This window comes from Stegodyphus dumicola, chromosome 1 (genome assembly GCF_044657685.1).
Source record: "Stegodyphus dumicola isolate Sdum_Otavi_A_Nest chromosome 1, ASM4465768v1".
Lineage (NCBI taxonomy): Eukaryota > Metazoa > Arthropoda > Arachnida > Araneae > Eresidae > Stegodyphus > Stegodyphus dumicola.
Window position 1 is genome coordinate 75903345 of NC_140768.1, and position 14286 is coordinate 75917630.

A 14286-nucleotide genomic window follows, 5' to 3' on the forward strand; every position below is an offset into this window, starting at 1 on the left:
TAAGCTGTTTATATTGGTGATTGATGATTTTACAATTATCTAACCAATTATGGAACATTGTATGTTTTTGTGTATAGCATTGCATTATAAAAAATTACTTCCTTTTTTAAAGTTTCCAGAAAGACTAGAAAATGCGACTCACAAATATTTTATATCAAGTAAATTATCATAGACATTTTCAAAGAATATGGAAAAGGCAAGGGAAATTGCAAGTTCTGGATGTGGTTATTCCCCCTGAACTTGAAAAAATGGGAGTGGAAATAAAGGATGCCAAGGATTTCTTCTTGGAAACACAAAGGTTTTCTTTCTTTCTTTCTTTTCTTTTTTTTTTTCTTTTTTGCTGCCTTTATTTATTTAGTTTCATATACATGGGTATATATCCATTTAATGGGAGAAATAACTATTATGCTTTTGTTAAAGAAATGAGCAAACATTTTCTTAGAAATGGCAAATTGTAATTCTTTAAAATAAGATTGTTTTACTTTAAATATTAACCCAATTAATTTAAATACAACTGAATTTATTTGAGAAATTTTGTGTTAATTAATTTTCTAATTTTTTAAATATCTATAATCATTTTTAAATGTTATTCAATATGCGGGCAAAGTTAAATACAGTACAAAGTCCGTAATCTGGACTCGTTGGGACTTCAGCGATTCTGGATTACCGGTTTTTTCAAATTATAGATCATTTATTTAAATCTGGTAAGATGGCATGTAAAAATTATACAGTTAAAAATATGAAACCATAATTTATAAAATAAAGAGCAATTATGATCTAAAGGGTATCAAAATTTACAAAAAAAAAAAAAAAAAAAAAAAAAAAACTTAATATTTATTTGTTTACTTTATTAAAACATTTCTTTCAACACGCATGCGTAAAGCATAATGTATGCACATGCATAAAGTTTGTGGTTTTCAGGTCCAGATTACGGACTTTGCACTGTATTAGCATTTTAGGAACATTCTTTAGAGAGATAGATATTTTGTATCTAATTTCATAACTTTTTTGATCAAAAGGCCATTTTTTCCTAATGTGCAAGAAATAATTTTTTATACACATTTTTCAGGTATATAGCTCCAAAAGAAAAGAAACTGGGGCCTAAATTTACACCACCAAGTGTTCTATCTCAAAATAAATATTTGTACTTAATGCATGAAAAAACAAAAGTGTCAGAAAGTGAGTAAAATTTGTATAGCTATTTATTGTATTAAGTTTTGCTAGTTGAAAGTTACTTTATTACCTGCAATACTTTGCTTGTAAAATTATACAGTAGTGCTTTCATATTAATATATGATAATTCCATGTTAAAGCAGATCCTACATATAAGTTGTTTTTGATTTTCCTATTTTTAAAATTAAATAATAAGAAAATTGAACTTATGCTAGTGCTGTTTCTGATTGAGCTGAATTCTCTTGTTTTAGAGCTTAATGCATCCAATTAGAATCTTCTTTAAAAGGTAAAGGACATGCAGATGCATTGTTGTAAATTTTACTGTTAATGGTAGCACTTACATTTTCAAGTTAAGCAGATTTGAATAGTAGTTGATGCTCCATGTCTTCTGTACTGGGTGTAATGTATTTTTACTTTTACTGATATTCAGAGACTGTCTGTAATAAAATATACCTGAATATTTAAAATTAGAGCAAATTTGAACAGAAAGGGCTGCTGAAAACAGTCACAGCATAAAGCAAAATGAAATTTTGTTTTTGCTGTAGATGTTCATGAAAATGCAATTCACAAATTAAAACATGCATCAAGTGAAATACTGTCTGGCAGTGGACGAGAGTGTAGGTGAAATTGTATGTTCACATATTATGGGGGGGGACCTGCAAATGTAGCTTTCATGAATGCCAGGAATGCAGTAATGGACTATACTAATTTACTTTGAGCTTTATCCTATTCACGAAATTTATCCTAGCTAAAAAAATTATTTATAATATGTAGTTAAAGATCTACAATTTAAAATTTTGTTTTGCATAAAATTTCACCAATTCATCTGCAACAAAGTGCATAATAAAATTTGTCATTTAAGTTAGTAAATACTCTCAACTGATTATGAATGCAGTAATGAGTTTAAAAGTAATTAAGGTATTAATTTCCTAAAATTATTTGATTTGATTTTTGATGGTTTGTAAATCAATTCTAGCACTGAAATTCTGCTGCCTTCCAAGATAAAATTTCTTGTGGGAACCTCTATTCATAATATCACATTGGTTAAACCTCTCATTTGATGACAGAGGATTAAATGTAGTTTAATGTTTAATTTTTTAAAAAATGTCATGATCTTTTGTTGGTATGTATGAAAAGTAGCAGGATTTATGTCCTTTTTTTGTCATTGTCACAGTATTGATATTTGATGGTGAGATGGAGTGAGATGATGATAAAGACATTTGAAGGTGATTGATCTTTTGATAAAATGAGTAGTCATTATGTGTGAAAATTCTTGAGAGCAGCATAAAAACATGAAGTTGTTTCTTTTAATTTTGCGAAAAATATGACTTCAGCTGCTTCACTGCAAATTATCATCATTTGATGTAATTTTTAAGATTTCTTAATTATACATTTTTATTAATATCCAATATTTATGTTCTGAACTAAGGTATCAGGATTTAACAAAAATTTCTTGCCACTGCAAATATTATCTGCACAAACAGTTCATTTTGGTGTGTTTAATCATATTTTGTCAAATGATTTTTGACATTTGATAGAAAGAGATTTGCTTTAGAACACCGTGTTGTGAAATTTGTAAAAAAAGCATCATTATCATTAAGTACAAGGTGCCTGAAATGGAAAATCACGCTACCAGATTAGAACCATTATTTACTTCCAATTCTGTTGCAAAAAGTCAGCTACAGAATGTCACCAAATCCTGTGTACAGATTTATGTACTAATGTTGTATTATATCTCAAAAGTTCAAAACAAGGACTATGTCATTCAAGAAGCAGCACACTCTGGCTGGCTTACTGATGTTGATGAGGCCTGCCTGCAGGAACTTGTGGAAGAAGATCAGTATGCAACCTTTCGAGAGCTTGCTAGGGAGTTAGATGTTAGTGCCATTTCCATTAGTTGAGCTATGCATCACATAAACTTGAAGTTCATGTGATGCATTTCAGTCACTGGTTGCTGCATGAGCTGAATCAAGATAAGGACAGGTGTCTTCAGACCTGCACTGATCTGCTCGAAATCAATGCAAGGACAAAGTTCGGGACTGGATTGTCACTTGTAATGAAAAGTGAATTTACTTCAACAACACAGGCTGAAAAGAGGGTTGGTATGCACTCGGCGAGTCCGTTGGTGGCATCACAAAACACAATTTGAGTAACAAAAAGATCATGCTTTGTATCTGGTGGGACTGCCATGTTATTATTCACAAAGAGTCTGGAAAAAGGTGAAACCCTTGACAGTAAGTTGTACAGTGAAGTGTTAGTCCATGTTGATGCTGCTATCAAGGAAAAACCTCAAACTGAGTCCCGCATCAAGATAATGCAAGACAACATGTGTCTGCATTCATTGGCTTGGCTTTGTACAGACTGAAATGGGATCTTTTGCCACACCCACCATATAGCTCCGAAATCGCTCCTTCGGACTTTTACCTTTTTTCACACTTGCAGCTACATCTTCCTTGTGCTATCTTTCATTCTGCACGGGATGTCTGAAAAGAGTTGATCTGTTTTTTGGACTCGCGACCACCAAGTTTCTGGGCCAAAGGCTTTGGAAAACTACCAAAAAATGTTGGCGGAAAATCATAGATTTGGGTGGTGATTACTACCCACACTAAAGGTACTGCTTTCGTGTTTTTTTTATAACTTTATTAAGAACATTTTTTAGTGTTAAACTTTCATTACAACCAGATATTTGAAAACTAAGAAATTGATTAATTTAAAATTGATCTTCCCTTTACATCTGGTTTTTATTTTAAGAAATCTGTTAAGATTAAAATAGATAATCTTAAAAAATTTGAGATAAGATTTTTTTTTTTCCAAATTTAGTTATTAATATGAAAAATTTCAGCCTCTTATTTTTTAATAAGTTATTGTATATCTTGCCTTACTATATTTAAGATCTTGCTTATGTTATGGTAATTTGACTAGCATGCAATTTATCTGAGAGAAATTTTTTTGAATTAAATGCATAAAGTGTGAATATTTTAATATATCATGCATGATAGTGATAATTACAATTAGTGAAATTTTATAAACAAAGGTCCTCATTTTCTCTATTGTTGTAAATTTTGGGTTTATGGAAATCTTTTCAAATGATCCAGAAGAAATTGACAAATTATTGACAAAGTGACAGTATATAGCAAAAGTAACAACTGTAAATTACTCAAAGATAGTGCAGAAATAAGGCAAACCCTCCTAAAGACACAAGAAATATTGCAGATTACCAATATAACTCACAAAGTAAACCCTAAAACACAAGTCATTTACCTCTTTAAATAGCACATTGACTAACTCAGAACTAAACTAATCTTATAGCTCAAACATGGCTGCATATGTAGGTTTGTCCTACCCTCTGGAAACTTCAAGAAAAATCATCAAGCATTCAAAATTTCTAGAAAGTTACCAAGTTGGTGAGAAATTTCTAAATGTTGCCAGCTCCAGCTTGGCAATGAAAAATTGTTGTCAGCACCTTCAAGAGAGTTTTTCCCTCTATCTGGGACTATTGAGCTATTTTTGCAATTTAAATGTAATTGTATCAACAGTCACAAGCTATACAATTCCATACAAGAAATAAGTACTTTTGTACCTAACCATAAATTTTAATTAAGCAAAAGTACTGCCTAAAATATAGCATAAATAAATAAAATATACATATTTTAATAATACACACATACAACAATAACTAAAAAGAAAGAAAGGAAATACACTAAAATGAATTCAAATAGTTTCATCAATTTAATAATAGTATGCTTAATTTTATATTTAACAGGAATTTTATGCATAATTTGTTGCTAATTATTTTTCATATATTTTAGAAATTTGTTGCTAATTATTTTTCATATATTTTAGAAATTTGTTGCTAATTATTTTTAATGTATTTTTAGAAAGTAACTGAACTTAAGGCTGACTTTTTACATTATTGAAAATTCTTGTTGTCTACTTTTACACAGATGAAAATCAAACTTTAGCACTTACAAAAACTGTACCATATCAAGGTTTGCCAAAAGAACTTACTTCTTTGATTGGAATTGATGTTTTACCTAATCAAGATGAATTAGTAAAAACTAGTTTGCTACAGGCTCAAGTGTGGGATGCCATACAACACAAATTACCTAAAAAGCTTGACATTTCAAGACCACAGTTCATATTTAGAAGAGAATTTGGAATTCGTTATAAAAGGAAAGTGTAAGTAAGAATATAATATTACTACTGTCGATTTTTTTGAGACATACAAGTAAATGTGTAATGAGTTAGTAATGTTTTTTGAAACATACAAGTAATATAAATGAATAATTTCAACTTTCAAATTTAATATGTTTAAAGATTTTCTTTTCAATTGAGAATGATATAAAATGCCAGATAAATTGCTTTCTTGGCATTAAAAGCATTGATTTATGTGTAATGATCTTAAGTTCACATCAACTCTATTCTTAATAAAGATTATTCCCAAAACCAATGAGACAGGTTCTTTAAAACCTTAATTAAAGAAATCTTAGCTTTTAATGTATAAATGGAAAAAAATTTAGAAATTTATACTTTCTAGTGGCATTCTCTTTTCATATTGCTGCTATTCATTAATGCAATATAAATTTCAAATTTAATAATATGTAATTTTAAACTTGCATTAGTAAATAACTTTCTTATAGTCTTCATACAAAGGTGTCACCTGGCAAAATTTCACCAATTGTTGATCCTAAACAAGTATTTTCAGCTGTAAAATTTCTCAAAATAACTTCTAGAGTAATAGCGTTTTAAACTGAGTGTCATATAATTTAATTCAGTTTGAGTCTAAAAATAACCATGAGGTGACAGAAAATTCCTATAAAGCTAATCAAATTCATGAGGGCTTTTTTAGCACAAATATTTTTCTATTCATTGTAGAGAATTTTATGAAATTAATTTCAATACTCTGAATTTGAGGGATTTGTTGATACAAAACCCATAATTATAATATTGTTTTTGCAGATTGGTAAATTTGTACAGTGAATTGCTCATTATGGTTTCATGAATTAAGTTTAATGCACTGAAAAATTTAATTCAAAACATTTTGTCAAAATCAAAATTAGTGAAGATATCTGACAAGGAACTGAATAACTTAGCTTGCTTTCAGTATTTATTTTTAATCAATTTTGACAGATTTTTCACACATTTAAGTAGAAACTCAAAATATTTATATTAATTTATTAAATTAAACTTTTCATATATGATGTATTAAGATATAATAAAATATTTTTTGTGTGAGGTTTTTGCTTTGTGGAGATCATATAAAAATTAGATTATGTATTTACAGACCTAGTGTTCCCATAAAGCTCTTTATCATATTTTCAGAAATTATACGCTTGAAAAAAGTATATATTTTGGACCAAAATTTAAGAAAATAGTGTCTTCAGTTACTGTAGTACTAATGCATTAATAATTAATACATTAATGCATAAAAATAATTATGCAATATTAAGTATCTGGAGCTTTCTAAATGGTATCCAGGTAAGATAACTATGTAGCAAAACATCTGTCATAGGAAGAATCAGAATCACTATTCACCCAGATTAGATATAAGGCTACCCTTTTCCTCCTTAAAATGTCCTTTTGAAAAACTGTTTTGTACATAGCCTGATATACCTATAATATATTGCATATTCATGTACTTTTACAGTAAAGAAAACATATTTGCAATAATTCCTTGTCTCTGAAAGTAATGCATTTCTAGATCTGCCATGTTGGCTTTTTTTCTAAAGCTCATAATCATTGTATAATGATGATATGAACAAGTGATATCAAACATCATTTATAATGTAGTCATGATAAGTACATAAATATATTAGAGTTTTATTAGTAAAGTATTAACTGTAATTAATGCATTACCAATGTTATATGCTGCATGTTACATTTCCAGTTTATTTCTCTCTTTCATTCTGTCTTTGTATAAAAGGGGATTCTGATGTTCCAATGCTGCATGTTACATTTCCAGTTTATTTCTCTCTTTCATTCTGTCTTTGTATAAAAGGGGATTCTGATGTTCCAGTATAATTCTCAAGCAATGATAAAGCAGTGAAAAATAATGTTCCTGTGCTGTATCATATGCACACTGAAAGACATTAGAAGACAAAGATCGTAGCAATGGATTATCTGTCTGAACTGTGCATGTGTACTTTTGCTGATGGTTGGTTTTATCACTGATAAATTGCATTGGAAAAATTCATATTAATGCATGTACTTTGTAAAGACCCATTCTAGTTTAGAATGCATTTAGTAGTCTATAAACCAATCATTTTTTTTTAATTAAAAAAGGATCCACTATAAATTACTGGTAGCTGATGTCATGTATATTGAATCAATGATACAATTTACAATTTTATTTCAAGTTCACATATTTCAACAATTTAATTATTTTCTTATAAAACACTTTGGTATTTAAGTATTAGTGTAACCACTTTGGTACAGTTTAATGATTTGTTTTACTGGAGGAAAGGAAAGATTATTGATAAATGAAAAAATAAAATAAACTAAAATGTGCTACATGCATATGTTACTGTAAAAGCCTGGTACTGTACTGTCTGGTAAATGTTAGGTTTTACCAGTTAAACCAAGCTTTTACCAAAGTGGCTTGATAAAAGACCAAAGTATGCTTTAATATGATTCCATTTTGGGCATTTACCAAGCCTTTGGGGTAAATCCCAGAAGTTACCAGCAACTCCTGGTAAAGGCCCAAAATGAAGGATTACTTATGGTAGGATTTTCCATTGGTAGGTGTAGTAGTGTATTGCGTATTGCATACCTTCCATTGGTAGTGAATCCCTAAAAGGTTAAAACACACTTTAATTTTTTAATGAATAATATAAATTGTAAAATTGATCAAAATAAGGTATGATTTAAAATTATGTCGATGGAACTGTCTTACAATTATTTTTCAAAGAGTTACAAGAAATAAAAATAATAATAATAAAAATACAATATTTGTGCCATTTCACATGTAAGATCCCATGTGAAAAAGTTGAACTAATGCCCAATTCTTTCAATAAATTATTGAAGAGATTTCAGTAGTTTTAAAAAATAATTTTGGCAATAGTTAAAAAAATTAAATTGATAGATCAGAAAAAAAAAAAAAAAAAACATGAAATTTAAAAAATAAGAAAATGTAGTGCATTTTTCTTTGATACTTTTTACTACCTGTTACAGCAAGGTTGACTGTTATGCCATTTTGAATTACAAAGTAGATCAGCTGATTTACACAAACACATCTTCGTAGTACACTTCCTTAAACAGCTGCATTTTCTGATCCCTTGTCCCCCAACTAACGAAAGTCTTTTTACTACTTCGTGTACACTTATTTCTTCTGTACCAACTTCTTTGATGTTTAAAAAATGTTCTTTGTAAAAGGTAAACTGGTTTCTTGTGTGCAGCAATTTTAATTTACCAAACTTAGTACCAAGAACATGAAACTTATCATATTTAATGTCTATAATAACGGCTATTACTGATTTTGGATCCATTTTCAATCTTCAATATCAGGTACTTTTATTTTAACATTTTGTCTGAGAGTGGTGTTTGGTGTATTTAATTATGGCAAAGCACACTAGGGCTATCTGTCTAAGGGAAGGGATGTCTTTGTGGGGGACTTTCTAAGGGGAACTGGCTCGTATACACGTTACACATGGGGAAAACCACGAAAATGCCCATGCAGCCAGCCCGTTTGCGGGATTCGAACCTCGGACCGAACTACCAGTGTTCAGCGGCTTTACCACTCGGCCGCTGGTGGGCCTTGTCTGAGAGTGGGTTTGGGAAAGTTTTTAGTAGACACAGTCTTGATCTTCTTTTCGTGCTTCTCAAGTTCTTCCTTATCTGTCTCTCGAAAGACTTTCATGCTTTGAACTTTGTTGATAATCGCACCCGTTGTGCCAAAGCATATATCTGGTTCTTTTATTTTTTCTGTTTGAACTTCTATTTACTTCCATCGTCATGCATGATTCTTTTTCACATGTGTTATTATTATCTTGCAATTTTGAATCAACTGTTAATTCGAGATTAGCACCTTCATCTTCTGTATCAACCATGCATTCATTATTAATATATATAATATTTTCAGAGTCCTCTTCAGTGGCCATGTTACTAATCAAATTACATGGCAAAATCGAGGTAGCAAGTCCTAGCTTCATAAGACAACCAAACATAGCTTCATTAGGTGAACATTTGACTTTCTCGTGATATGCTTTGTTTTTCATTGTGTGAAGGAATTTTAATCTTTCTCACTACTTTTCTGTTTTATTTGTTTTCATCCATGTTGCTAACGTGTTTTGAACGTCCTGGTTCACCTGTTGGACAGAACTTTGTGATTGATTGTGTCTTGGTTTGCCATGAACTATTTTTATATCACTCCACATTTCACATAAACTGTTTATGATTTGGTTGCAAAGTTCCCTACCATTGTCGGAATGGAGAATGTTCGGAGCTCCAAAAGTTGTGAAAATATCCTTAAGGTGATATGCTACTTCATCAGCTCTTTTATTATGTAAACTTCAGAGTAGGATGAATTATGTAAGATGATCTTAATGCACTAAAATGAATTGCATATCATGATCAGGATTGGACTGTATATCTGTTAGGTTAACTTGGCATCAAGAATTTATTTCGCTATGCACAACTGGTTTGATTGCAATCCTCTTTTTCACAGTTTTCTGTTTTTTTCTGCCATGGTTCACATAGTCTCAAATACGTGATGATCAATTCTACTGTTACATTCTTGTAGTAGCGATTCAGTTCCTTAATCATACAAGTTCTTCCACCATGATCAACTCCAATATGAGTGTCATGTATGACATTGAAGACATCATCAATTGTAGCATGATACAGGATTTCTGCTTTTTCTGCAGACAGTGGTGCTATAAGTTTGTCCTCTCCTCCAATATTTAGAATATCATAGCATTTCAACCTTCTGTAATGAACTGTTTGTTTTTCCTTCATAGATTTTGCTTCCTTCACTTCATTTATCAATGAAATATATTTCTCATTTTATTAAATAAAAGCTGTTATTCCTGCTTATTTATTACAGATTCAGAAAAAATGTCGTAAACCTTTTTTCGCATAACATCACTCATTTCCTCTCAGCAAAATTAAAAATGTGAACTATGTTAAAATGGAAACAAACTGCTTTTATTGTAGACAGTTGCTTATACTTGTTTGAATTTGCTCAAAGCTAGACTGCAAAAGGCTTGAATAAGGAAGGGCAGGAACAGAAAAATGTTGCCATGGAAATTGCGTGCACAGGCTTATTTAAGGTCGATTTAAATCCCTCGTTTTGGGTTTGTACCAGAAGGCATTGGTAATGCCTAGGATTTACTGCAAAAGCTTGGTATAAGCCCAAAATGGAGTCATATTAAAGCCTATGTTGACTTTTACCAAGTCACTTTGGTAAAAGCTAGGTTTTACCAGACTTCAGGCTTTTACAGTAACATATACATTTGTCTTGAAATATGTTCAAGAAACTAAGACAGTTTGATATTATAATAAAGAAAAAGCCTCATTCTAATTGCAGTTTTGGGACATTCTGGGTATCCCCCCTGGTAGAACTTTTGTGGCAATCTCTTTAAGAATATATTCAAAGCAATTGTTCCCTTAGCGATTTTATGGAAAAATAGTGTATTTCTGCAAAAGTTTTACTACAGTTTCTTCTACAGTAGGGACATCTCACAAGCACATGCTTTAAAATTGAATTTAAATTTTAAAAAATCACAATTTGCAAGTGATAAACTGTTGGTATTTGGAATACAGAAGAAAGAACATGCATGAAAATGTTAATGTTGCTTATTAAAACTGATCACTTATTATGCGCAAGCTTGCCAGAATTTAGCACATCTTGAAAATTTGGTGTCTTTTACTATGAGACTATCTGATATTCAGGCTAATACAGTGTGTATGATATATATATGTTATGGTGAAATGCCGAAATCTGGAGGATGTTGACTTTCACCGTTGGTGTATGTCCAAAATATTTTCCAAATACTCTTATTTTTGACTTACACTGGTAAATGTCGACATTCACCATGTACTATTACCATGTACATTCACCATGAATGTTGAACATATAACAATATTATATTTTCTTCTCCGTAATTCAGTCCCGAAAAAATTCACTTGAGACTTAAAATAAGAACTTAAAACACACAGTACATTTAAAATGAGGAAGGAAAATGATAGAAGTTAAAAACTTACTTAATTATACAGTATGTTCTAAATGTGAAAATAAAATAATAAAAAACTTACTAAATTATGTGATTCAAATCTTATTTATTGCAACAACTTAAACTATTATGACACTTTGAATTGCACAAGAGGCCCTTGCTTTTACAACTGCATTATTTGTGGAACACTTTCTTTTGCAATGACAGCGTGTATAGCCTTGCCCACCGCTTCTCGGATTAGCTGCAGCTGCTTCTCTCAGCAACATTTCTTGAAAATAAATCTCATCTGTGGAAAGTAACTTTTCTTTACAAATTATAAACTGATTACATGCGTAAAGCTGCTTGAGGGTGCCATTTTCATTTGCAAGTTTATAGAAGCCGGAATCTTCTGTTCCAACAACAACCGCTAACACATTTTGTTTATCTGTACAACCACGGTCAACATCAGGGACTTGTATTTGTACAGTATCACCAATTTGAATTGTTTTTGTGAGGTTCGTAACATTTTTGTTGCTTGCAGTTGAAGATTCTTTTTCACAGCCACTCTTTTTATAGGAATTAACTCATGTTTTTCAGTCAGAACTTGATGTGAAGACATGGTAGATTGCAAGTCCTCTTCAATATTTTTCTTTGGAATATTGTTTTTGGTATGACTACCGCTCAGATTCTTTTCAGAAGTATTACTAGTTTGTTCAAGCTGTTTTTTGGTTTCGAAAGTATTGGCAATTTCTTCGAGTTGTTTTTCCGTTTGATATTTGCTAGGCAAAAGAGACGATGCTATGCCTCTTTTTGCTTTAATGCCAAACATGGCTTCATAAAGACTTTGGCATATTCCTTCGTGGTATGTAGTGTTCTTGGCAAATTGAATAAAGGGTAAACCTTCTGTCCATTTATTTGTATTGTTATCATTCATCCATGCAGTTAGCATATTTTGTATATCCTGGTTGTGTTTGAGCCTTGTGTTTGACTGTGACGAGGCTTTCCATGAACTATCTTAACATCTTTCCACATAGCACATATTTCGAATATGACTTGATTACTGAATTCTCTACTATTATCTGATTGAAATATTGCTGAAGCATCAAATGTTAAAAATATTGCAAGAACATGATATGCAGATTCTTCAGCTCGCTTAGTTTTCAAAGGTCATAGCTGTACAAACTTAGTTAAATGATCTTGATACAGCATTATGAACTTATATTCGCCATCTCTGTTTGACTGCAGATCTATCAGATCAACTGACATCTGAGTTTAACTCAGAACTGATCATTGGTTTCACAACAATACCTTTCTTAGATGCACTTGGTTTCAGAAGGAGAAATTCGGAAATTTCGGAAGGAGAATTAAGGAAACGTTGCTTGCACCATCAAACCTTGCATAAGACTGACTCCCACCAGAACAAAGGATTTGGCGGGAAACAGCCAATCGCCTCTTTGTCTACTCCTCTCTTTACGACCTACACCAGAGCATATCTATGATTGTCGACATACACCGGTGAGGGTCCGAATGTACAAGAATGTAATGCAATATTCGATCTTTCACCGACGAATTTGGTGAATGTTGACATTCTCTAATTTCAGTCTTTCCCGGTAACATATATATACATATAATTATTTTAAATATTATTTCCAATTTTATTTTGTTTTTAGGTCAAGTCTGCTTGAAAAACTGACATACTTGTGTGATTGTGCAACTGGGAAATATGCTGCTTCATTACAACGGACTAAAATATTAGATACTCTTGGTGAGATAGCTGTAGAAAGAGGTTTGTCTGAATTTTGAATATTAAAATTGTACATCTATAGTGCAGCATTTTAAAAATATTGTAGGAATAATTTAGCATTGCAATTTAAATTTAAAAAAGCTATTTGTATTGTCATCTTTATCATGTTCACTTTTATTTCAATAATTTTTTTTTGGAATACAAGCTAAAGGGTTGGAAAGAGGCTTTTATGCTTGCAAGACTGGTTCAATAATTAACATAACTGGAAATTACAGATAAAATCACTTATTTATAGTTGCTACTGCATCTGTAGTATTTTAACAAAAGCTGCTATTGAATCAGATATTTAGAACATTCCTCTCTTAAAGGTTAATTGTTATAAATGTTGAACTACCTTATTTCACAATGTATGATTTTAAATGTGAAAATATTATCATCATTTATCATTGATATACTCCCTTTTGAAATATGAATTTATTTTGACATTAGATTGTTGCTGGTTTAATAAAAAAAAATTGTGCATTTTGAGGACAATGAGGAAAAGGTCTTACTTTCTGAGAAGAATGCTGAAGATGATGAAAAATTACAGATGCATATATTTTTATTTTGAAAATGGTAGTCACCACTGGTTCATTAGTTTTTGTCTTTCCAATATGCAGTTGAAAAAATTAGTGTAGAATATTTATTCAAATAATCAGTTGTCATTTATTCTGTAGAAGAGCATAAAATACAAGCAGGGCTGTTAATCAGTTCAAATCAATGAAAAATAAGCCTGTAATCTGCCAAAAGGCTGAATTTGTCAACAGCAGCATATATTGGGAAACTCAGGATCACAGGATTCATACTAAGAATTTTCCTAGTCTTTCTGCTGCACATTTTCAGTTACTTCATTTAAGTTAAATTCATTAAGAGCTTCAGAGCATTGAAGCTAATGCTGTTATTAAACTTCCACATGTCCATGACTTGTTCATGGCAAGAAAGTCTGTCTTTTCTTTACCATTGATTCCTTAATATGAGGGAACATATTGAAAAGTGTCCCATATTTCCTTTAAATCCCGTAATGCATAGACATTTGACCTTGTTTTTCACAATGTGTGGAAAGCAGAGTTTTAATCCAAAAATTTTTCTTTCTTTAGAAAAGCAGCATAATACAGAGTAAGTTGGAGTTTCATAAATGTAAAGTTGACCACAGTATTGAATGGTGAAATTTCCAACGGAAAA

General features: G+C 31.0%; 1 protein-coding gene across 3 annotated transcripts in view; it reads left to right on the plus strand.

The window, feature by feature from the left end:
* mRpL37 (mitochondrial ribosomal protein L37) overlaps nt 1-14286 on the plus strand; it is an 81594-nt gene that overhangs the window by 9421 nt on the left and 57887 nt on the right. For all 3 annotated transcript variants that reach the window (XM_085816388.1, XM_085816382.1, XM_085816384.1), the window contains exons 2-5: nt 113-298; nt 1070-1179; nt 5118-5352; nt 12992-13107. In XM_085816388.1, the coding sequence (XP_085672514.1) occupies nt 132-298; nt 1070-1179; nt 5118-5352; nt 12992-13107 (628 nt within the window). In that variant the 5' untranslated portion in view covers nt 113-131. The remainder of the gene's footprint in view (nt 1-112; nt 299-1069; nt 1180-5117; nt 5353-12991; nt 13108-14286) is intronic.